This window comes from Lepidochelys kempii, chromosome 1, assembly GCF_965140265.1.
Source record: "Lepidochelys kempii isolate rLepKem1 chromosome 1, rLepKem1.hap2, whole genome shotgun sequence".
NCBI lineage: Eukaryota > Metazoa > Chordata > Testudines > Cheloniidae > Lepidochelys > Lepidochelys kempii.
The window spans coordinates 223,574,918-223,597,995 of record NC_133256.1 but is presented as its reverse complement, the minus strand read 5'-3'; the positions used below and the strand labels follow the sequence as shown (position 1 = coordinate 223,597,995).

The 23,078-nt window shown below is 42.6% G+C and overlaps 1 protein-coding gene across 6 annotated transcripts in view; it reads right to left on the bottom strand.

The window, feature by feature from the left end:
* The window catches only part of MANSC1 (MANSC domain containing 1), a 30,477-nt gene that overhangs the window by 5,753 nt on the left and 1,646 nt on the right, over positions 1-23,078 (bottom strand). Inside the window, exons 1-4 of one of the 6 annotated variants that reach the window (XM_073329589.1) lie at positions 10,497-10,635; positions 9,723-9,897; positions 4,461-4,776; positions 3,325-3,465 (exon numbers count right to left, since the gene is read on the bottom strand). In XM_073329589.1, coding sequence (XP_073185690.1) covers positions 3,325-3,465; positions 4,461-4,683 — 364 coding nt within the window. In that variant the 5' untranslated portion in view covers positions 4,684-4,776; positions 9,723-9,897; positions 10,497-10,635. Of the gene's footprint in view, positions 1-3,324; positions 3,466-4,460; positions 4,777-5,905; positions 5,931-9,722; positions 9,898-10,496; positions 10,636-23,078 lie in introns of those variants that run through there. The other 5 variants (XM_073329583.1, XM_073329574.1, XM_073329569.1 and 2 more) reach the window with 5 other exon arrangements.

The following is a 23,078-nucleotide window of genomic DNA, read 5'->3' as shown; positions in this document are numbered from 1 at the left end:
TGCACCACAAACTCAAAAGTCAAAATCTAGATGGTCAAAATCCAACAGTTTCCTCAGTTCCAAGTGCGTTACCTCTGAGACAAGGAATTTGCCCAACAATACAGCAGATGTGGTCAGCTAAACCACCATTCTCTTCTCATTCCAAACAAAGGAGTGTGGGACTGAACCCCACTTGTAGAACCCATGCTTTTAGACAAGCTCCCAAAGTAGAACAATGATGCAGTGTTCATGTAAATTGGGTTGTGCAACCTGCAGGTTACCAAGTTCACTCCCTCAAATAACCGTCAGAAAACTGCAGTGTGTGTGGAATTTATGCTGTGGGAAACAGCTTGGTTGGCTGACAAAGAATGATCTCATCACCCTACTTGAGTCTCCCCACCTTCTTCCACAAAGCCAACAGATGTACCTGAACACTCTTGGATGTACTATCAAGAAGCAGACAGTTATTGCAGCCGGAGTCTGACTAATCACACCCTATATTTTGGGAGTTAAAAAACAAAAGTCAGCCTTATTTCCTCATTTTCATTTTAGATTGTAAGCTCCCAACTGCAGGGGCCTTGTCTTCTTAAGAAATTGTCACGTGCTAGGGACACTAGTGGCATTATAATAGAATAAATAATCTTGCTATTGAAGGAAGACAGATAAAGCAGTGCACAAGCCACTATTTAAAAAAATATAAAAGAAGAGTATTCTACAGGACCATTCTCAAATAGTCCATCTGCTAAACTACCTTAGAGGTCATCTCCTTGATGGAACTCTCATTTGGAATATAGACAACATGTTCCATACAGGTTTCAGAGTAACAGCCGTGTTAGTCTGTATTCGCAAAAAGAAAAGGAGTACTTGTGGCACCTTAGAGACTAACCAATTTATTTGAGCATGAGCTTTCGTGAGCTACAGCTCACTTCATCGGATGCATACCGTGGAAACTGCAGCAGACTTTATATACACACAGAGAATATGAAACAATACCTCCTCCCACCCCACTGTCCTGCTGGTAATAGCTTATCTAAAGTGATCATCAGGTTGGGCCATTTCCAGCACAAATCCAGGTTTTCTCACCCTCCACCCCCCCACACAAATTCACTCTCCTGCTGGTGATAGCCCATCCAAAGTGACAACTCTTTACACAATGTGCATGATAATCAAGTTGGGCCATTTCCTGCACAAATCCAGGTTCTCTCACCCCCTCACCCCCCTCCCAAAAACCACACACACAAACTCACTATCCTGCTGGATACATACAGATCCATACAGATAATCAATCGTGATATTGGTGGATACCTACTGAGAATACCCATAGAATCCCATCAATATATCACGATTGATTATCTGTATGGAACATGTTGTCTATGTTCCAAATGAGAGTGTGAGAGGCAGAGCAGAAACCCCAAGCAGTTTTTCAGGAATAGCTTTTGTGGCTGGAAACAGAAGACAAAGACATCTCCTGAATCACAAATGGGTTCTGTGGTGGCTGAGCTGGAAAAATCAAGTTTGCACTGAATAAAGCTGCTCCAATATTTGAGTATTTTTCTTTATCACTAATAAGTGTAACCTTGTGCACATTTCTATCTGAAAAAACAAACTTAAAAGGTTTGTCACAAGAAGTGGGCTAGGCTTCTTGGTAACTACCTTTGAAAAGCTTATCAGCAATGTAGGCTTAAGGTAAATGAGCTCACAGACGTCATTTTCATAAATCAATGTGACCAGGAGCCAGAAAAACAGCACAATTGAAAACAAATGGGTATAACTCAGCAATTGCACTTTGGCAAATCAAGAGCCCAGCACAGTCACATGTTCCCTTCCCTCTTTCATTCCTCTACATACTCCTGGGGGAGAAAAGAGTGGGAGAAGAGTGATAAAAGTTAGATAATAAATTAATTACTTGGACTCTTCTGCTTTTGCACCCTAGGAGTTTAAGCCATTTGTTCCTTCCCCTGCCCTGGTTTCCTGGTGTTGTCACAGCAAATGCACCCGAACAGTTTCTGAAAAAGTTATGCGGATGACCCTGACAGACAGCATGCTTTCCCTCACCAGCCAATTCCTTCCCAGGAGAAAGTTACCTCTTCAGTAAACTCAGCCTTTGGAGCTATCTGAGAGAGAGGAAAAACTCCAGTATATTTAAAAAACTTGTGTTCTCTGCAAAATGAGCCATACTGAAACCACCATATAAACTCCCTTGCGAGAGGACAGTCTAATTGTCAATTTGTTATTTGAAGAGTTCAGTCAGATAAGGTACCAGTGTAGAAGTACATTTTGAGAGACAAGGTGTGTGAGGTATCTTTTAGTGGACCAAATACTGTCAGTGAAAGAACCAAGCTTTCAAGCTACTCAGAGCTCGTCTTCATTACCTCACCCATCTTGTCTCTCCAATATGCTGGAACTGCCATGGCTATCACTACACTGCAAAGTATATTTTGGTCAGCTTGCTACATCTTAATAGCGGACCTTAGTACAGCTAATGTATTAGCACCAAAAAGTGAACAGCACATTAGACACGACAAGAAATTCCTGAGTTCTAAGTCTTCTCTAAGCCTTGCTACTGACATGCAGTTTGGCCTTGGGTAATAAGTCCCTTTGCATCTCTGCTTCAGTTTCTCTACCTGAAAAAAGAGGAATATTACTACTTTTGTTTACTTACTAACCTTGCAGAGATGTAATGAAGATTAATATTTGTAGAGTGCTTTCTATAACTAAGTATTTATATGCCCCTCAGCCACCAAAATATGATCCCTTCAAATATGTAAAATGCTACAAGGGTGCTAAATTTCTACTGCTTCTGTAATATTTAATATACCCACAAGGAATTTCTCCCAAACATACAGAATGTGTCAAAACGGAAGAATCTTTTTAAGCACACACAAACTGTATTATTTAGGAATAAATCCCTGCCTTAAAGAGCTTACAGTCTAAACAGAAAGCATAGATATGAAAGATTGGAGAGGAGATATATTTTCCTGACATATGAATATTAACTATGTCTCACATTGTCATGGTATGATAGGGTGGGCTTGTTTCGTTTTTTTTAAAGAAAGAAAGAATATAAAAGATTTTGAAGTCTAATAAAGGGGGGGCAATCAGGATGCAGTCCACATGAGAAGCCAGGTCCATAAAGAAGAAAGGGGGTATAAGGCACCGTATAACTCCCATGAAGTACTATGGTAGCATTTCCAAAACGAAATTTTCAGTTTTCAGCTGATTGTTTCAGTTTTAATTTTTGCTGATAAATCAAAACATTTATGACCAACTCTAATGCAAACACACATCAGTAAGGCACATGAGTATAAACAAAGTCAATGATCAGTTGATTTTAGTATTGTTTACCTCTATTTATCCTGTAGCTCATGAGTCCTTTTAATGGTTTCATTGGACAAGCTTCCTTACTAGGGCAGTAAAACAGGTAGCAGTTTGGATGCTGGCTTATCCTTCGAGCATCAAAAATCATCAAATTACATTGCCTGTCTCCTAAAAAAGGATAATATATTATATACTTTAGCAGCAAGAAGTGTTGTATCTGCCTCTTTTATGGCAATAAGCTCTGCTTAGCTTGACTAAAATCCTCCAGATCAGTATGAAGGGAAAAGAATGAATATATCACATTCTGCAGGAAATATAGTTATGGGGATTAATATATATAACTAGATACCTACAAGCCAAAAGCTTATGTGCAAGATGTTGCCCATCCTTCTACGTGCCAATGAGTTCTAACAGAAATAGTAGGATAAGCCTCCCCTCACCCACCTGCTGGGATTCCTACCAAGGTGCTGTTGCCCTCAGATCAGATCTGGGGACACCATTTTTCATATGAGCCTTTGGCTCAAAGGCATCTGATAAATTTGAAAAACCCCTAATTTCTTTGAATGACTGAGAGAAGATTTCACCATTCCCACAGCCTCCTGACTCTTTCTACTGTTTGATTCACTGTTAACACTGTGAAGCTGCTATCTGCAGCTATAGTTCATTTTGCTTCTAATGGCTTGATGGAAAGCAAAGATCCCAGAAGAGTTTAAGCATTTTATTTTTGGCTACTCATATGTAACATAAAACAATCCATTGTTTCTTTTTATTCTGTCTACTGGACTCACAAAGTTATGGCTTCTACATCTTGGAGTGGATGGTGTGGGCGAGGGGGAAGGGCTTAAAACCATTGTGCATGCCAAACGTTCAAGATACATGCAATAATTGCTCAGACTAATACATATTGCTAGGACTTAATCACTAAAATCTCATTTCATTGGCTAATAGGTTTAGCAAAACAGACCAATATTCACAATATCTCGTTAGTCTTGGTGTGAAAGGAGAGAGATATTCACATTTAGTGCTGAAAGAAGAAAGGAAATGCAGAATGTCCTGGTTCTTCCCCTTTGAGGGCTGACACCAGCTCATCCTATCCCAGCCCATTACAAGCATGTCATAAGCAATGATAGAGAAGAACAGAGATCAAGGGAGTATAAGGTTACCCGATATTTTTTTTTCTAAGCAGCAAACATTAATACAAGCTTCCCGAGTTGGTGTATATATTGGCTCAGTCCCTCTGATGCCTTTTGAGAGAGATCGCATCATATCAATGACAACATTTTCCATCTTCTCTAGAGAGCAATCTTGACTTAGGGATGGCCCAGGTATCATGTAACACATGATTAGAAATGTGCAAGTAGACCACCAAGTTATGCTGATGGCCATTTTTACTTAGGCGCCTTCTTCTTCAGTCAGGAACAGCGATGAACTTCTTGGTGTTTAACTTCAAGATAATCTCATTTCAAGAAGAATGCATATCTGTAAGGAAAAATAAAGAATGGCTTCCTTTAGTCAAAATGAAGTTTTCAACAACTTTTAAGAGCCTTTTGTACAAGTAGCAAATGTTGGTCTTTTTTTTAAAAAGTTTATATTACATATTTGATGCAAAGTTACTTACTTCCTGTCATAAATATAAAGGGAAGGGTAACAAACTTTATGTATACAGTAATATAAAATCCCTCTTGGAGAATCCCCTTACCTGTAAGGAGTTAATCAGTTCAATTAACCTAGTTAGCACCTGACCAGAAGGACCAATGGGGAAAGAAAATACTTTCAAATCTGTGGGCGAAGGCTTTGTTTTTGTGCTCCGTGTGTGTTCTCTCCGAGACAAAGAGAGAGACCAAGCAAGTAACCCAGCTCCTACTGAAATGATACATCTAATATTAGAGAAATAGTAAGTAATAGCAAGGAATGCGTTAGATTATCTTTTGTTTTAGCTTGTGAGTTTTCCCTGTGATAAGAGGGAGGTTTATCCCTGTTTTTTTGTAACTTTGAAGTTTTGCCTAGGGGGGAATCCTCAGTGTTTTAAGTCTTATTACCCTGTAAAATTACCTTCCATCCTGATTTTACAGAGGTGCTTTTTTTACTTTTTTTTAGGAATCTGACTGATTTTCAGTGTCCTAAAAAAACAGAGGTCTGGTCTGTGCTCACCTTGTTTACCTATCTGGTTGGTAGATTATTCTCAAGCCTCCCCAGGAAAGGGGGTGAAGTGGCTTGGGGGAATATTTTGGGGAAACAGGAACTCCAAGTGGTCCTTTTCCTGAATCTTTGTCTAACTCACTTGGTGGTGGCAGCAGTACTCATCCAAGGACAAGGAAGGATTTGTGCCTTGGGGAAGTTTTTAACCTAAGCTTAATAAGCTTAGGGGGTCTTTCATGCGGGTCCCCACATCTGTACCCCAAAAGTCACAGTGGGGAGGGAACCCTGACACTTCCCAACATACTTGGCATTTAAGATATTTTAGAATTTCCCAATTAAAAACATTGCTACACTTTTCAAATGAAAAAGGGTGGTGAATACAGCACACAAGAATCTCTCTGAGGTATTTATATGGCCCCATCATAATATCTGAGTGGCTCTTAATCTTTAATGTATTTTCATTACATACCTATAAGGTAGGAAACTGCTATTATCCCCATTTTACAGAGGGGGAACGGCACAGAAGGCATAAGGGACTTGTCCACAGTCACACAGGAAGTCTACATCAGCCCTGGGGACACATATTGGAATCCTCTTCCCTACTTTTTCAACCAAGATGCCCAAGGACATAAAAAGAGTGACAAAGGGGATCAGTGCAAACACTGGAAACAGGTGATTTGGGGGATTGCTATTGAGACAGACAGCCCCCCTTACATAACCAAGCTCCTGCTCAGATATGCTAGAGGGTCAATAGAGTAAAAATAGTTACATAGATTCCAAGGCCAGAAGGGACCACTGTGATCATCTAGTCTGACCTCCTGTATAACACAAGCCATAGAACTTCCCTACAATAATTCACAGAGGGTATTTTTTCAAAAAACATCCAGTGTTGATTTTAAAATGGTCAGTGATGGAGAATCCACCATGACTCTTGGTAAGTTGTTCCAAAGATTAATTACTCTCACTGTTAAAAATGTATGCATTGTTTCCATTCTGAATTTCTCTAGGTTCAACTTCCAGCCATTGAATTGTGTTATACTTTTCTCTTCTAGATTAAAGAGCCCATTATTAAATATTTGTTTCCCACGTAGGTCCTTACAGACTGTAATCAAGTCACGCCTTCACTTTTTCTTTGTTAAGGTAAATAGAATGAGCTCAGCGTGTCTATCATTAAGAGGCAGATTTTCTAATCCTTTAATCATTTTCTTGGCTCTTCTCTGAAGCCTCTCCAATTTATCAAGATCTTCTTGAATTGTGGACACCAGAACTGGACACAGTATTCTAGCAGTAGTTGTGCCAGCATCAAATATAGAGGGAAAACAACCTCCCTAGTGTTACTCAAGATTCCCCTGTTTATGTATTCAAGGATTGCATTAGACCTTTTGGCCACAGCATCATACAGGGAGCTCATATTCAGCTGAATATCCACCATAACTCCACTGGCAGTTTTGTCAAGCAAAATAGTGGTTTCAGTAACTTTTTTAATGGATAGGCATCCACATCACAAAAAGCACCATCGAATCTAGCAGTGCCGGTGGTACTCTCAGTAGTCTGGCTAAGATTTGAATAGCTGATGGAGACTAAATGACCTCCAGGTCCCAAGGGCAGGGACAACACAGAAGAAGCTTGCAACATTACTGCCTGTGCTCTATCTGTCTAGTAATTAGAAGGATACAGATCTCAGGATACTTAAGTCTTATACCTTAAGACTGGAGGATAGGTAATGTGATGCCAATTTTTTAAAAAGGCTCCAGAGGTGATCTGGCAATTACAGGCCTGTAAGCCTAACGTCAGTACTGGGCAAACTGGCTGAAACTGCAGTAAAGAACAGAATTGTCAGACACATAGATGAACGTGCTTTGTTGGGGGAAGAGTCAACATGGTTTTGTAAAGGGACGTCATGCCTCACCAATCTACTAGAATTCTTTGAGGGGGCTCAATAAACATGTGGACAAGGGTGAGCCAGTGGATATAGTGTCTTAGATTTTCAGAAACCCTTTGAAAAGATCAGAGCCATCCTGTCCATAGGACGGACAGGGGAACCGTCCTGGGCCCTGAGCTTTGGGGTGCATGGGAGGGCAGGGCAGCCCAGGGGCCTTGTGGGGGGCCTGGCGCCAGCAGCAGGGTTGGGCCCAGGCCCCACACTCACTGGCCCAGGCATTTATTTCTTTTTCTTGCCTGCAGCCCCCTGGGCTTGGGCTCAGTCTGTGCAGCAGGAGCGAGTAACCTGGCCCCAGCCCACTCTGCTGGCTCCCAGCATCGCCTGCCACAGCATGGTCCTAGTGTCCCCCAACCACTAGGGCCAGGGCAGGCTGAACCTGACCCTGCCCTTCTGCCTCGGACGGACCCTTCCCTTTTCTGGTAGTACCCTCCACCAGCACAGGCATCCCCTCGCCCCTAGCACAGGTGAGTGCCAGTCACTAGTCTCCAACATCCCTCACCCATCGCCCAGCCCTGGTGTCCTGCCAGTGCCCCACACCTCCCCCTTGCACTGCCCTTTCTCCCCTCTCCCAGTGCTGGGTGGGGTCCTCCAATGCCACTCCAGGCCAGGGCCAGCCCTTATCACCCCCCGCCTCAGGGTCCTCCTTGCCTTTCAGCTCTCCAGCCTTGGGGTCCCCCTCCCTGCAGTACCACCCACCAGGAACTGGGATCCTCCATCCATCTGCTTTTCCGCCTCCCCTCCCCCTCCCAGCCCCCAGAGAAATCAGATCTTAGAGCCCCTCCTCCATGCTGGAGGGTCCTGGGGTCCCCCAGCACAGCGCACATATAGGCTGTCCAAGAGTCACGCAGTTCCCGAGACATGGACTCTCAGTGTTGCAAATGTGTAATTACATTTTAAAAAATCCACCGAGGGTAGTGAGACCATATGCACCTGGGAAGTAAGTTTGCTGCAAGGAAGTCCAGGAAGGTGGATTTCAGAATGTAAGCGGTGTGACACTGATCGTGATCGGTGAGGGTTTTTTTAAATTATATGAACTTTATTGTAAAAAAACTACAATATAACATTATAATTATGAAGCTGGGCGCTATCAATATTTAACCTGTGGCCAGCAGCTGCCCTTGAAGTTCACTGTAACCAGATTTCACCTGTATAAAAAATGTTAAGGGTGGCCACAAACAGGCTAATTTGCTCCAGGCTCCGCACCCAGCTAGGGACAGCCCTGGACAAGGTCCCTCACCAAAAGTTCTTAAGCAAAGTAAGCTGTTATGGGATAAGAGGGAAGGTCCTCTCATGGATAAGTAACTGGTTAAAAGATAGAAAACAAAGGGTAGGAATAAATGGTCATTTTCAGAATGGAGAGAGGTAAAAAGTGGGGTTCTCCAGGGGTCTGTACTGGGACCAGTCCTATTCAACATATGCATAAATGATCTGGAAAAAGGGATAAACAGTGAAGTTTCAAAAACTGCAGATGATACAAAACTGCTCAAGATAGTTAAGTCCAAAGTAGGCTGCAAAGAGTTACACAGGGAACTCACAAAAGCGGGTGACTGTGCAACAAAATGGCAGATGAACATAAATGTTGCTAAATGCAAAGTAATGTATACTGGAAAATATAATCCTAACTATACATATAAAATGATGGTGTCTACATTAGCTGTTCCCACTCAAGAAAGTGATCTTGGAGTCATTGTGGATAGTTCTTTGAAAACATCCACTCAGTGTGCAGTCAAAAAAGCAAACAATGTTGGGAATCATTAAGAAAGAGATAGGTAATAAAACAGAAAATATCATATCGCCTCTATATACATCCATGGTATGCCCACAGCTTGAATACTGCGTGAAGATGTGGTCACCCCATCTCAAAAAAGATATATTGGAATTGAAAAAGGTTCAGAAAAGGGCAACAAAAATGATTAGCGGTATGGAAGCGCTTCCATATGAGGAGAGATTAACAAGATTGGGACTTTTCATCTTGGAAAAGAGACGACTAAGGGGGAATATGATAGAGGTCTATAAAATCATTACTGGTGTGGAGAAAGTAAATAAGGAAGTGTTATTTACTCCTTCTCATAACACAAGAACTAGGGGTCACCAAATGAAATCAATAGGCAGCAGGTTTAAAACAAACAAAAGGAAGTATTTCTTCACACAACGCACAGTCAACCTGTGGAACTGTTTGCTGGAGGATGTTGTGAAGGCCAAGACTATAACAGGGCTCAAAAAAGAACTAGATAAGTTCATGGAGGATAGGTCCATCAATGGCTATCAGCTAGGATGGGGAATGGGGAGCTCTGTTACCAGAATTTGGGAATGGACGACTGGGGATGGATCACTTGAAGATTACCTGTTCTGTTCATTCCCTCTGAAGCACTTTCCATTGGCCACTGTTGGAAGACAGGATACTGGGTTAGATGGATCTTTGGTCTGACCCAGTATGGCCGTTCTTGTGTTCTTTCATGAACACAAACTTAAAGAGTTTAAATTATTCTGAAGTCCTGCAAAGATATGGGAAGTAGCCTCTGTATACAAACAAACAACAGTGAGTTCCTCCTGCCCTACCTCAGTCCTCCCACCCCTAAAAAAGGAGCAAGATTATTTTTGATGTCCCTAGTTTAAGGAAACACTCATTGCCCTTTAAAGCAAACTGGGCAACTTGTTGAAAACTACATAACTAAACAGAAGGCGGAGCAGCGCTGCTTACAGGGCCATCTGCCAGGAAAAACAGGTTCCCCATCCCGCATATGTGGGTGGGGCAGAGGGGCACAATAATCCCTGGGGCGGTCACAAGAAGCTGCGTTTGCTGTTATGGTTTCAGGGAGCCCGAGTCCTGAATCAAAGCCGGGGGGCAGGGAAGGAGCTTACACATGCACTCAGAAAGGAGAGGAAACGGCTGCTGGGACAGGAAAGGAAGGGGGAGAGGATTAAGGCACCAATTAACAAGACCCCTCTTCTAAATGACTTGCAACGTGTTTTCCCTTTCGCAGCTCGCGGTCAGGCTCCCCAGTGTACGGAGCCTGGCCAACAGGACCTGGCTGCCCCCCGGATCTCTGGCTCCTGCCCCCAAGGAGTAGCCGCTGCTGAGAGCCCCCCTCGCGCGGCTCTCTCCAGACAGCCTTACCGGCAAGAGACGTCCCGCGCAGGGGGCAGCGCTGCCCAGGGAGGCTGCCGCAGCCGCAGCCGCAGCCGCAGGAAGGAGCTTTGCTTTCAGGCGCCTCCGGGTCCGGGAGGGAGGAGGCAGAGCTGCTGCGGGCAGGGGAGGGCTGAGCTGTGTGACTTTGAGGTCTGTGTGATCCCGGACGCTTGAAAGCAAACTCATGCGCTGCTCGACTCCAGTGTCCAGTCTTCTTGATCCCAATGGGGCTACTCCTCAGTCCCCTGCTCGCAAATCCTGAATGAGGCTCCAAATGATTGGCATAAGAATGAGATTTGTTTATTTTTTAAACAGCAACCGTTTCTGGGGTCTTTTTATTTGCCTCCTGGTTTTGAGCCTTCAGGGTTCACATCTTCCAGCTTTTCTCTGCAACCATGGGAGTTAAAAACTTACTCTCTCCCCCCACCCTTGAAAGCTGACAATCTTACCTAATAACATGACTCCAGGCAGAGGTGCTGGAACAATTTGTATAGTGGGGGGACTGATGAGAGCCATTGAACCAAATGGTAAACCCTGTATGTGATGGAAACCACTTTAAGTCAGGGGATGCAGCAGCACCCATAGTTCCAGCACCTATAACTCCAGGATCTGGGTCTTTCAGAAAAATACCAAATATCTAGAAACTCCAGAGACTTGGCAATGCTGAGTCATATGTTTGCAGGATCAGGGCCTCTATCCCTCTCTCACCTTTGCTAGATGGGCTGAAGGCACCTGTGTTGTCAGGAGTGTAAAACAAACATTGGTCATTACACAGTATCTGATCTGCCACCACATCCGGATCCATAAACCACTGAACTTCCCAAATAAGACAAAAAGAAAAATTTCCTCCTTCCAAAAACAGAGAAAATTCTTCCTGACACTTAAATGCCAACACAGGTCAGTCAAGTTATAATTTGCTCTAATTATCTCTCTCACAAATGCAGATGAGGGGCAATACAAAAGGTGTAAAGTTATCATGGAATCATAGAAATCTAGGACCTGAAGGGACCACTCTATTCCTACTTGAGATTCCCCTATTTAAGGATTGCATTAGCTCTTTTGGCCACAGCGTCATACTGGGAGCTCATGTTCAGCTGATTATCCACCAGCACCCCATATCTTTTTCAGGGTCACTGCCTCTCTGGATACAGTCTCCCATTATCTAAAAGTGTGGCCTACATTCTTTGTTCCTAGATGTATAATTTATGTTTAACCATATTAAAAAGCACGTTGTTTGCTTATGCCCAGTTTACCAAGCAATCCAGATCCCTCTGTATCAGTGACCTGTCTTCCTTGTTATTTACCTCTCTCCCAGTTTTTGTGTCCCTTGCAAACTTTATCAGTGATAATTTTTTTGTTTTCCTCCAGGTCATTAATAAAAATATTAACTACTGTCGGACCAAGAACTGACCCCTGCAGGACCCCAATAGAAATATACCCATTCTGTGATGATTTCTCATTTATAATTAAATTTTGAGACATATCAGTTAGCCAGATTTTGACACATTTAATGTGTGCCATGTTCATTTTATATATTTCTAGATTTTTAATCAGAATGTCATGTGGTACCAAGCCAAATGCCTTACAAAAGTCTAAGTATATAACATCAACATTATTATCTTTCAGAGTAACAGCCGTGTTAGTCTGTATTCGCAAAAAGAAAAGGAGTACTTGTGGCACCTTAGAGACTAACCAATTTATTAGAGCATAAGCTTTCGTGAGCTACAGCTCACTTCCTCAGATGCATATCGTGGAAACTGCAGCAGGCTTTATACATACACAGAGAATATGAAACAATACCTCCTCCCACCCCACTGTCCTGCTGGTAATAGCTTATCTAAAGTGATCATCAGGTGGGCCATTTCCAGCACAAATCCAGGTTTTCTCACCCTCCACACCCCCACACAAATTCACTTTCCTGCTGGTGATAGCCCATCCAAAGTGACAACTCTTTACACAATGTGCATGACAATCAAGTTGGGCTATTTCCTGCACAAATCCAGGTTTTCTCACATCCCCCCACCCCCATACACACACAAACTCACTCTCCTGCTGGTAATAGCTCATCCAAACTGACCACTCTTCAAGTTTAAATCCAAGTTAAACCAGAACATCTGGGGGCTGGGGGGTTAGGAAAAAACAAGAGGAAACAGGCTACCTTGCATAATGACTTAGCCACTCCCAGTCTCTATTTAAGCCTAAATTAATAGTATCCAATTTGCAAATGAATTCCAATTCAGCAGTTTCTCGCTGGAGTCTGGATTTGAAGTTTTTTTGTTTTAAGATAGCGACCTTCATGTCTGTGATTGCGTGACCAGAGAGATTGAAGTGTTCTCCGACTGGTTTATGAATGTTATAATTCTTGACATCTGATTTGTGTCCATTTATTCTTTTACGTAGAGACTGTCCAGTTTGACCAATGTATATGGCAGAGGGGCATTGCTGGCACATGATGGATGTCATGTGGTGGATGTGCAGGTGAACGAGCCTCTGATAGTGTGGCTGATGTTATTAGGCCCTGTGATGGTGTCCCCTGAATAGATATGTGGGCACAATTGGCAACGGGCTTTGTTGCAAGGATAAGTTCCTGGGTTAGTGGTTCTGTTGTGTGGCATGTGGTTGTTGGTGAGTATTTGCTTCAGGTTGCAGGGCTGTCTGTAGGCAAGGACTGGCCTGTCTCCCAAGATTTGTGAGAGTGTTGGGTCATCCTTTAGGATAGGTTGTAGATCCTTAATAATGCGTTGGAGGGGTTTTAGTTGGGGGCTGAAGGTGACGGCTAGTGGCGTTCTGTTATTTTCTTTGTTAGGCCTGTCCTGTAGTAGGTAACTTCTGGGAACTCTTCTGGCTCTATCAATCTGTTTCTTTACTTCTGCAGGTGGGTATTGTAGTTGTAAGAAAGCTTGACAGAGATCTTGTAGGTATTTGTCTCTGTCTGAGGGGTTGGAGCAAATGCGGTTGTATCGCAGAGCTTGGCTGTAGACGATGGATCGTGTGGTGTGGTCAGGGTGAAAGCTGGAGGCATGCAGGTAGAAATAGCGGTCAGTAGGTTTCCGGTATAGGGTGGTGTTTATGTGACCATTGTTTATTAGCACTGTAGTGTCCAGGAAGTGGATCTCTTGTGTGGACTGGACCAGGCTGAGGTTGGTGGTGGGATGGAAATTGTTGAAATCATGGTGGAATTCCTCAAGGGCTTCTTTTCCATGGGTCCAGATGATGATGTCATCAATATAGCGCAAGTAGAGTAGGGGCTTTAGGGGACGAGAGCTGAGGAAGCGTTGTTCTAAATCAGCCATAAAAATGTTGGCATACTGTGGGGCCATGCGGGTACCCATAGCAGTGCCGCTGATCTGAAGGTATACATTGTCCCCAAATGTGAAGTAGTTATGGGTAAGGACAAAGTCACAAAGTTCAGCTACCAGGTTAGCCGTGACATTATCGGGGATAGTGTTCTTGACGGCTTGTAGTCCATCTTTGTGTGGAATGTTGGTGTAGAGGGCTTCTACATCCATAGTGGCCAGGATGGTGTTATCAGGAAGATCACCGATGGATTGAAGTTTCCTCAGGAAGTCAGTGGTGTCTCGAAGGTAGCTGGGAGTGCTGGTAGCGTAGGGCCTGAGGAGGGAGTCTACATAGCCAGACAATCCTGCTGTCAGGGTGCCAATGCCTGAGATGATGGGGCGCCCAGGATTTCCAGGTTTATGGATCTTGGGTAGTAGATAGAATATCCCAGGTCGGGGTTCCAGGGGTGTGTCTGTGCGGATTTGATCTTGTGCTTTTTCAGGAAGTTTCTTGAGCAAATGCTGTAGTTGCTTTTGGTAACTCTCAGTGGGATCAGAGGGTAATGGCTTGTAGAAACTCGTGTTGGAGAGCTGCCGAGCAGCCTCTTGTTCATATTCCGACCTATTCATGATGACAACAGCACCTCCTTTATCAGCCTTTTTGATTATGATGTCAGAGTTGTTTCTGAGGCTGTGGATGGCATTGCGTTCCGCATGGCTGAGGTTATGGGGCAAGTGATGCTGCTTTTCCACAATTTCAGCCTGTGCACGTCGGCGGAAGCACTCTATGTAGAAGTCCAGTCTGCTGTTTCGACCTTCAGGAGGAGTCCACCTAGAATCCCTCTTTCTGTAGTGTTGGTAGGGAGAACTCTGTGGATTAGTATGCTGTTCAGAGGTATTTTGGAAATATTCCTTGAGTCGGAGACGTCGAAAATAGGATTCTAGGTCACCACAGAACTGAATCATGTTCGTGGGGGTGGAGGGGCAGAAGGAGAGGCCCCGAGATAGAACAGCTGCTTCTGCTGGGCTGAGAGTATAGTTGGATAGGTTAACAATATTGCTAGGTGGGTTGAGGGAACCATTGCTGTGGCCCCTTGTAGCATGTAGTAGTTTAGAAAGTTTAGTGTCCTTTTTCTTTTGTAGAGAAGCAAAGTGTGCGTTGTAAATGGCTTGTCTAGTTTTAATAAAATCCAGCCACGAGGAAGCTTGTGTGGAAGGTTGTTTTTTTATGAGAGTATCCATTTTTGAGAGCTCATTCTTAATCTTTCCCTGTTTGCTGTAGAGGATGTTGATCAGGTGATGCCCCTCTGCCATATACATTGGTCAAACTGGACAGTCTCTACGTAAAAGAATAAATGGACACAAATCAGATGTCAAGAATTATAACATTCATAAACCAGTCGGAGAACACTTCAATCTCTCTGGTCACGCAATCACAGACATGAAGGTCGCTATCTTAAAACAAAAAAACTTCAAATCCAGACTCCAGCGAGAAACTGCTGAATTGGAATTCATTTGCAAATTGGATACTATTAATTTAGGCTTAAATAGAGACTGGGAGTGGCTAAGTCATTATGCAAGGTAGCCTGTTTCCTCTTGTTTTTTCCTAACCCCCCCCCCCAGATGTTCTGGTTTAACTTGGATTTAAACTTGAAGAGTGGTCAGTTTGGATGAGCTATTACCAGCAGGAGAGTGAGTTTGTGTGTGTATGGGGGTGGGGGGGATGTGAGAAAACCTGGATTTGTGCAGGAAATAGCCCAACTTGATTGTCATGCACATTGTGTAAAGAGTTGTCACTTTGGATGGGCTATCACCAGCAGGAGAGTGAATTTGTGTGGGGGGGGTGGAGGGTGAGAAAACCTGGATTTGTGCTGGAAATGGCCCACCTGATGATCACTTTAGATAAGCTATTACCAGCAGGACAGTGGGGTGGGAGGAGGTATTGTTTCATATTCTCTGTGTATATATAAAGCCTGCTGCAGTTTCCACGATATGCATCTGAGGAAGTGAGCTGTAGCTCACGAAAGCTTATGCTCTAATAAATTGGTTAGTCTCTAAGGTGCCACAAGTACTCCTTTTATTATTATCTTTATTAACCAAACTTGTAATCTCATCAAAAAAGGTATCAAGTTAGTTAGACACAAACCTATGTTGATTGGCATTAATTTTATTACCCTCCTATAAGGCTTTATTAATCAAGTCCCATAACAACTGATCCATTATGTTGCCTGCAATTGATGTCAGACTTGCAGGCCTATAATAACTCAGATCATCCTGTCTACCCTTTCAAAATATTGGCACAATATTAGCTTTCTTCTAATCTTCTAGAACTTCCCCGGTGTTCCAAGACTTATTGAAAATAAACATTAACGGTCTCTGAGCCCCTCAGCCAGCTCTTTTAAAATTCTTGGACATTATCAGGTTGTCCTATCAGTCTTCTGTTCCCAAGATTAATATGCCCAGGTGTTTTTAACCTTTCCTCATAGGTCACATTTTCTAAACTTTTCATCGCCATTGTTCTCCTCTGGACTCACTGCAATTTATGCACATCTTTTCTAAAGTGTGCCTCTCAGAATTGGACATAGCACTCCAGCTAAGACCTCTCCAGTGCCAAGTAGAGCAGGGCAATTACCTCATGTCTTACAAATAAAACTCCTGTTGACATGTGTGACACTGGTAGACATGCTGCCAGCTCTTGTCAAGGCTGTAGGTGTCAGCGAGCATTGATAAATTCATAGCTGGAAACCAGACGTGTTCACCTATATGTTAGTATTGTTCAAGATAGGGGTTTGACTTATAAACATGTGTTTAGTGTTTAGACTCTGTAAAATGCTTGTAAATTGCTGCATACATTAATCTTACTTGTAATGTCTGTATCCAATAAGGCAGGGGTTTTCAAACTTCATTGCACCACAACGCCCCTTCTGACGACAAAAATTACTACATGACCCCAGGAGGGGGGACTGAAGCCTTGGCCCACCCAAGCCCCCACCAGGGGTATCAGGCGGCCAAAGCCAAAGGGCTTCAACTCTGGGTGGGAGGGCCTGTAACATGAGCTCTACCGCCCAGGGATGAAGCTGAAGCCTGAGCCCCACAGGCTTCAACTTTGGCCCCAGGCAGTGGGGCTCAGGCTTTGGCTTCGGCCCCTGGCTCCAGCAAGCCTAATGCCAGCCCTGGCAACCCTATGAAAACAGCACTTTGAGGTCCAGACCCAAAGTTTGAGAACTGCTGCCATAAGGTAATATGTAAGTTTTGCTTTATAACTGTAAAAATGCCTGCTCTTAACTTGTGAACCAAGGCAGGGGAAGTGGTTCCCTTGCCCATCAAGGACTATCAAAACTAAGTGGGCCATTGTGAAACACCACAATATAAAGACTGGGTTGACGCCCCTCTCACACCCATGAAGGTGCTACGTACAAGGAAGCTGGTCCCATCAGCTTGAATTCTGGAAGAAGAAAATAAAGACAGCTGACATGAAAATTCTTGATCTCTTTGCTGTTTGGACTCTCACAGGGCTGGAGCTATGAAATAGAAGCAGAGATCCCCAGGGTCAAGGGCTGGCCCTAAAAGACATTCAGTGCTGACAAATTAATACTACAGTTCTGTCATCTTTTGGAACCACAGACTGTAACTCATTTGGAACCACAGACTGTAACTCATATATATATATATATATATATATATATATATATATATATATATATATATATATATATATATATATGTTGCCTCCTTTAACCTTTAAATAATTCTCTCATTTCTTTTTCCTAGTTAATATATTCTTAGTTAGTTTACTATAGTACTGGCTACAAGCATTCTCTTTGGTGTGAGATATGAGGTACAAATTGACCTAGGGTAAGTGACTGGTCTCTTGGAAGCAACCTGAAGCCCTCAGGAAGCAACCTGAATCTTTTGTGATCTTTGATATGTGGGAACCACTATAAACTAAATCCAGCTCATTTGGGTGGCAAGATAGACGGGAATGCCCAAGGGGACTGTCTGTGAATCCATGGCACGATTGTTATAGTACTTCAGGAGTTCACATTTGTTACTGGGTTGGTGAAATCGAATTACAGAACATACAACCAGTTTGAGGTGTATGTCCTGCTTTTGACTGTCTACCCTGAGCTTGGCATTCATGGTCGTGAACCACTCCAGATAGCGTGACAGAATATTAGCTTTTTTCCCAACTGTATCACATTGTTGACTCATATTCAATTTCTGATCCACTATTCCGCCCAGATATTTTTCAGCAGTGCTATCATTTGGCTGGTCATTCCTCATTTTGTAGTTGTGCATTTGGTTTCTCTTTCCTAAGTGTAGTAGGCTGGTTCAGCATGATTTATTCTTGACAAATCCATACTGGCTATTCCTTAGAACCCTATTATCCTCTTGGTGCTTACAAACTGATTGTTTAATAATTTATTACAGTATCTCTCCAGGGTATCAAAGTTAGGCTGATGGATCTATAATTCCCTGGGCCCTCTTGGTTCCCCTTGTTGAAAGCTAGATGCTGTGCCCTACCTTTGAAAATAACAAAGAAAAATCAAACAAGTTATTCTGAATTTTATCCATTCAACTGAACGCCACATTGACCAATGTAAAAGAGGGGTGAACTGAGCAGCACTAGTTGGAAATGGTATTGAGAACATATATACATACATATATATATTAGAATGATCATGACAAGTGATGATCATATAAAAATGTCAGTGTTTTTTATTACTATTAATAATCATCTTTATTATGGTAGAGTGTACGGGCCAACCAAGAGTGGGGCCTCATTGTGCTAGTTACTGTACAACCACAGAATAGTAGACAGTCTCCGTGCCAAAGAGATTACAATCTAGATAGACAAGATGGATACAGGGTGATATCACTAAATCCCCATGGCATGGCTTTCAAAGATGCTCACATGCAGCAGTTCCCCATGTCACAGAAGCCCTCATTATGAAACTTCTCCGTGCGGCTGGACCCCTTTGCCTGTGAAAAGCAGGTTGCAGGATCAGAGCGTAAGGTCCTGATCCTATTAACACTTACACATGTGCTTAACTTTAGCACCAGGAGTAGTCCCAGGGAAATCATAGGACAGCTAAGTGCAAGCATAAGTGTTTGCAGGACTGGGGCCTTATTTAGGTGCCTATATGTGGACATAGGATTCTAACTGTAGACAACCTATTTTGAATGGCCTCAGTGCAGACGCTATTAATGTTTTCCATATGGAATGATTTCTTCCCCTCCCCTTTTTTTTTAGGAGAGCTCTAGCACCCTGAAGAAGCCCAGGAGGAGTGTAAGTTTTGTCCTCATTAATGCGTGTTACCTACACAGTTTACTGCTTGGTAAGGGCCCTGCTCTTGAAAACTGCTGTACATAGGCAGAATCCTGTGGCAAACAGAGCCCCACTCATGTGGCCCACCCTCTTCCTCAGACCAGCTTGCAGGAAAAGGGCCTAAGGGCTCAATCCTGCAAGGTATGTAATGCAATGGGAGTTTAAGACACTGGGCACCTCGTAGACACGACAGGATTTGGCCCAGAATTAGAGCAAACCTTGCTTTGTGAGCTGGCTGCTAATTGGTCAGTGGGGCAAATGCAACCTGCTGGTGTGACCCCCAAGCATCTCTGTATTCTTTCCATACACAATATGTGCAACATCTGCCTCGTGCGATATCATTTAAAAACTAACAACACACTGATCGTCGGTATTCTTGTGTAATGTATGTACAAAATGCATATTCAGAGTTATGAACATAAACTGAAATTATGAGTACAATGTGTTTACCAGACAAGTCTGGGGAACGGGGAACTGGTTTCTCAAAGACAAAGGACAAGCCGACGCCTCTAGCCAGGTGTCAAAGCTGATTGGCAATCACTGGTCAAGTGACCATTCTTTTGCAAAGAACGGGGACAGGAACAGATCAATCTGCATTTTAGCAAACAACAACATGGAACTTCTTTCACCATGAGGGGTAACCCTCAGGAAAATGCATTTAAATGGGTGACTGGACTATAAAAGTGAGGGGCAAAACACCCTAGGTTATCTCTCTCTCTCTCTCTCTCTCTCTCTCTCTCTCTTTCTTTCTCTTTCATCTAAGGAGACAAAGGAACCAGCCCTTTGACTTTGAGGGAGATCCTGACCTGAGAATTTGGTCAGCCATGTTGCTGGGAACCCATGGTAAGGATTTTACCTTGAACCAAGTCTAGCTTGTTAAGTTTTAGCTATTAGGAAGCGTTTCATCTTTATTTTTCTTGTAATCACTTCAGACTTTAATACCTTATACTTGTACTCACTTAAAATCTCTCTCTTTGTAGTTAAATACATTTGTTTTATTTTTTTAATCTAAACTAATTCAGTGTTGTGTTTAAACTGAACAGTTTGGTAATTCCAATTAAAGCAGCAAACTGTTGAATATTGACGCATTCAGGAGCAACGGACCTTTAATATCTGAACTGTCCAGGAGAGGGCAGGGAAGTGCAGAACACATGTTTTTGGGAAAATTTGGGACTGGGAGTATGTTGGGGTCATCTTCTTGCAAGCTGTAACCAAGGCTGGTGGAAGCCAGAGTGTGACTGGAGTGCTGCTGACAGGTCAGAGTTGCTGGACAGTGCTGCAGTTACACACAGATACACAGGGTGTGACCTACATGCTGTTAGGCCAATGGTTTTTAACCTGTGGTCTGCAGACCCCTGGGAGACCACAGACTATCTCAAAAATTTCTAAAGGGGTTTGCAACTCCATTTGAAAATGTTTAGGGGTCCACAATTGAAAAAAGGTTGAAAACCACTGTGTTAGGCTGTTTGTGAATGGCCCTGGTTGGGAGCTACAACAGCAAAGCACTGTGAGGCACCCAAGGTTGTGGGGGAGGCAGTGACACAGCCCTCACTGGTCTGGACTGCACCCCAGAATGTGACAGCTGAGTAGGACTGAAATCTGTACACTCCAGGTATGACTACATTAGAAATGCTACAGTGGCGCAGCTTTAGTGCTGTCATGTCAACACTACAGTGACAGAAGAGAATCTTCCACCGCTCTAGTACATCCATTTGTCCAGGAGGCAATAGCTAGGTTGATGGAAGAATTCTTCCATTGGTATTTACACCAGGACTTAGGTCATCTTAATTACATTGCACAGGGCATGACATTTTTCACAGCCCTGAGTGATGTAATTAAGCCAACCTAACTTTGTAGTGTAGACCAGACCTGACTAACAGATTTGTTTGCACCTTCCCCCATCAGTAGATTTACTGTAGTCTGACAGAGTAGACTTGCCATTACATTTACAGTACAATCAACAAAACAGAGGGTGAAGCTCAGTGATTAAGACCCCAAGATTTCAAAGTTTTTTGACAGGAAGCAGACATACCTATGTCCGCCATCCCAGGAATGAGCTAATCTAGGCAGACAGCCTGTACATTATGCCACAGCATGCAATTGTTTTATTTCATAGGAGCAACATTGCTTAAGAAGACTGGCCAATTTTTAGTTCTTCATTAGGATTTTTATTAACAAACTGCTAGACATTTCTGCCTCACCAGTACCCTATTTTGTCTTCCTTTCAGAGGCAGCCTTGAGTTCAAAGAGGTACTGACACGTAGTTTAAATCCCAGATTTTACATCCTGGACCTTTAAAATGGTTAAAGCTGAAAAGTGGAAAACAGAAAATCTGCAGTTTAGTCTTGCTTCTGCTAGAGACTTGCTGTGGGACTTAAAGCTAGTAATGTAAACCTCTCTGTACCTCAGTCTCCACATCTATGAAATAAGCATATTGCTACTTACTTCCCTGATATGTGTAGCACACTTTGAGATCCTTGGATGGAATTAATGCAACACTGGCAGCAGCAATGCAACCTGCCTCATGCTGCCTTACTAAAGTGCCGCATTCCTTGTCATGGATGGAAGGCTAATATATCCTCTATGCCCATTCAATCCTTGTCCTTTTTTTTTTTTTTGAGACAGCCAGCGATGGGCTTTTATGCGGACACCTATGTAGTAGTTAGATCGAACCTGCTGACTCATTTCACATTAAATGGGCCGTCAAATAGCCATGAGATGGAAATGTGGTTTAGTCATTAGTTGACCTGAATCAAAAATGAGTGAATCATCTACAGATGATAAAATATATATTCCATTAACATACCCACAGGGAGCATCCTGACCTCTACTTTTACACAAGGACCTGCAGCTGTTGACCAGCTAACTATTTGGGGAGATGGAAATAACATGACACTGTTTTTAGTGCATTTAGTTTAAGTCCCTACTACAAAAAGTACTTGGCCAAGATGTCAAGGTCAGATTACGAGCAGGACTCCAGCTCCTCAAAGCTCCTTCTGGCTATTGCCAGGCAGATTCAATAAAATGCAACTGATTTGGGTTAGACAGCAAAAATTATTTTAGTAGAGGCAGAACTGATTTTATAGAGATCTGTATATATACACAGAGACCTATAGACTAAATTCCTGTATTAATGCATGGAATACATACAACATATGTGACAAAAGTGGAAATTTGCCTTTGCTGTCTTTCTAACATGCCCCAACCATGAACTGGAGGAGCAAGAGAATAGTTTAATCTCCATAGCCAGTTCAATTCTTGCCCTTTTTACTGAGTCTGCCAAGTAGATTGTCAGTTGTTGTGAAAGAAATGTTTGAATACATGACCTGAGTGTACCCTAAATGCTCAAGTACTAGAAGACAAAGAAAAAGAACCTCAGATTCATAATTTGTTTTAAGTCACATAATTTTAAGCCAATATGATTTCGGGAGGGGCCAACTCATGATTTTTGAATGCTTTGAGTTGGCAACAATACCTGCTTCTTAGATGTCTCTGCCTCATGGTAGAGCTTCTGTCTGTAATCTTACACAGTCCCTCCTGGGTACCTTCCGGTTAAAGATTTAAGTAAACAGTTTACATATCCTCACACATCTACTGCCTTTTATTATTTTCAAACTTCTCATAGGGAGAGCGAAAAAATAAAATCAAAACTATATCATAAGAGAATATTTGACTTTGTTCCTTTAAATTGTTTGGTTCTTGGTAATAAACATATCAGATCTGTATATTCTATATGTAGATATATAAAAAGGGATATGTACTTTCAAAAGCATTATCTTAGCCAGGAGTTGAAAGGATGCTGAGGAGCAATTGTCTCGTCTCCAAACTATTAGCAAAATACAAAACCAAAATAATTTGCACACCTAATATATTTTAAAGTATGAACACAGGTTTATTTTATTTAAAAAGCTTACAAAGAACAAATTTTTAATTACTTCTTTCCTTTTTCAAGTACAAACCCTC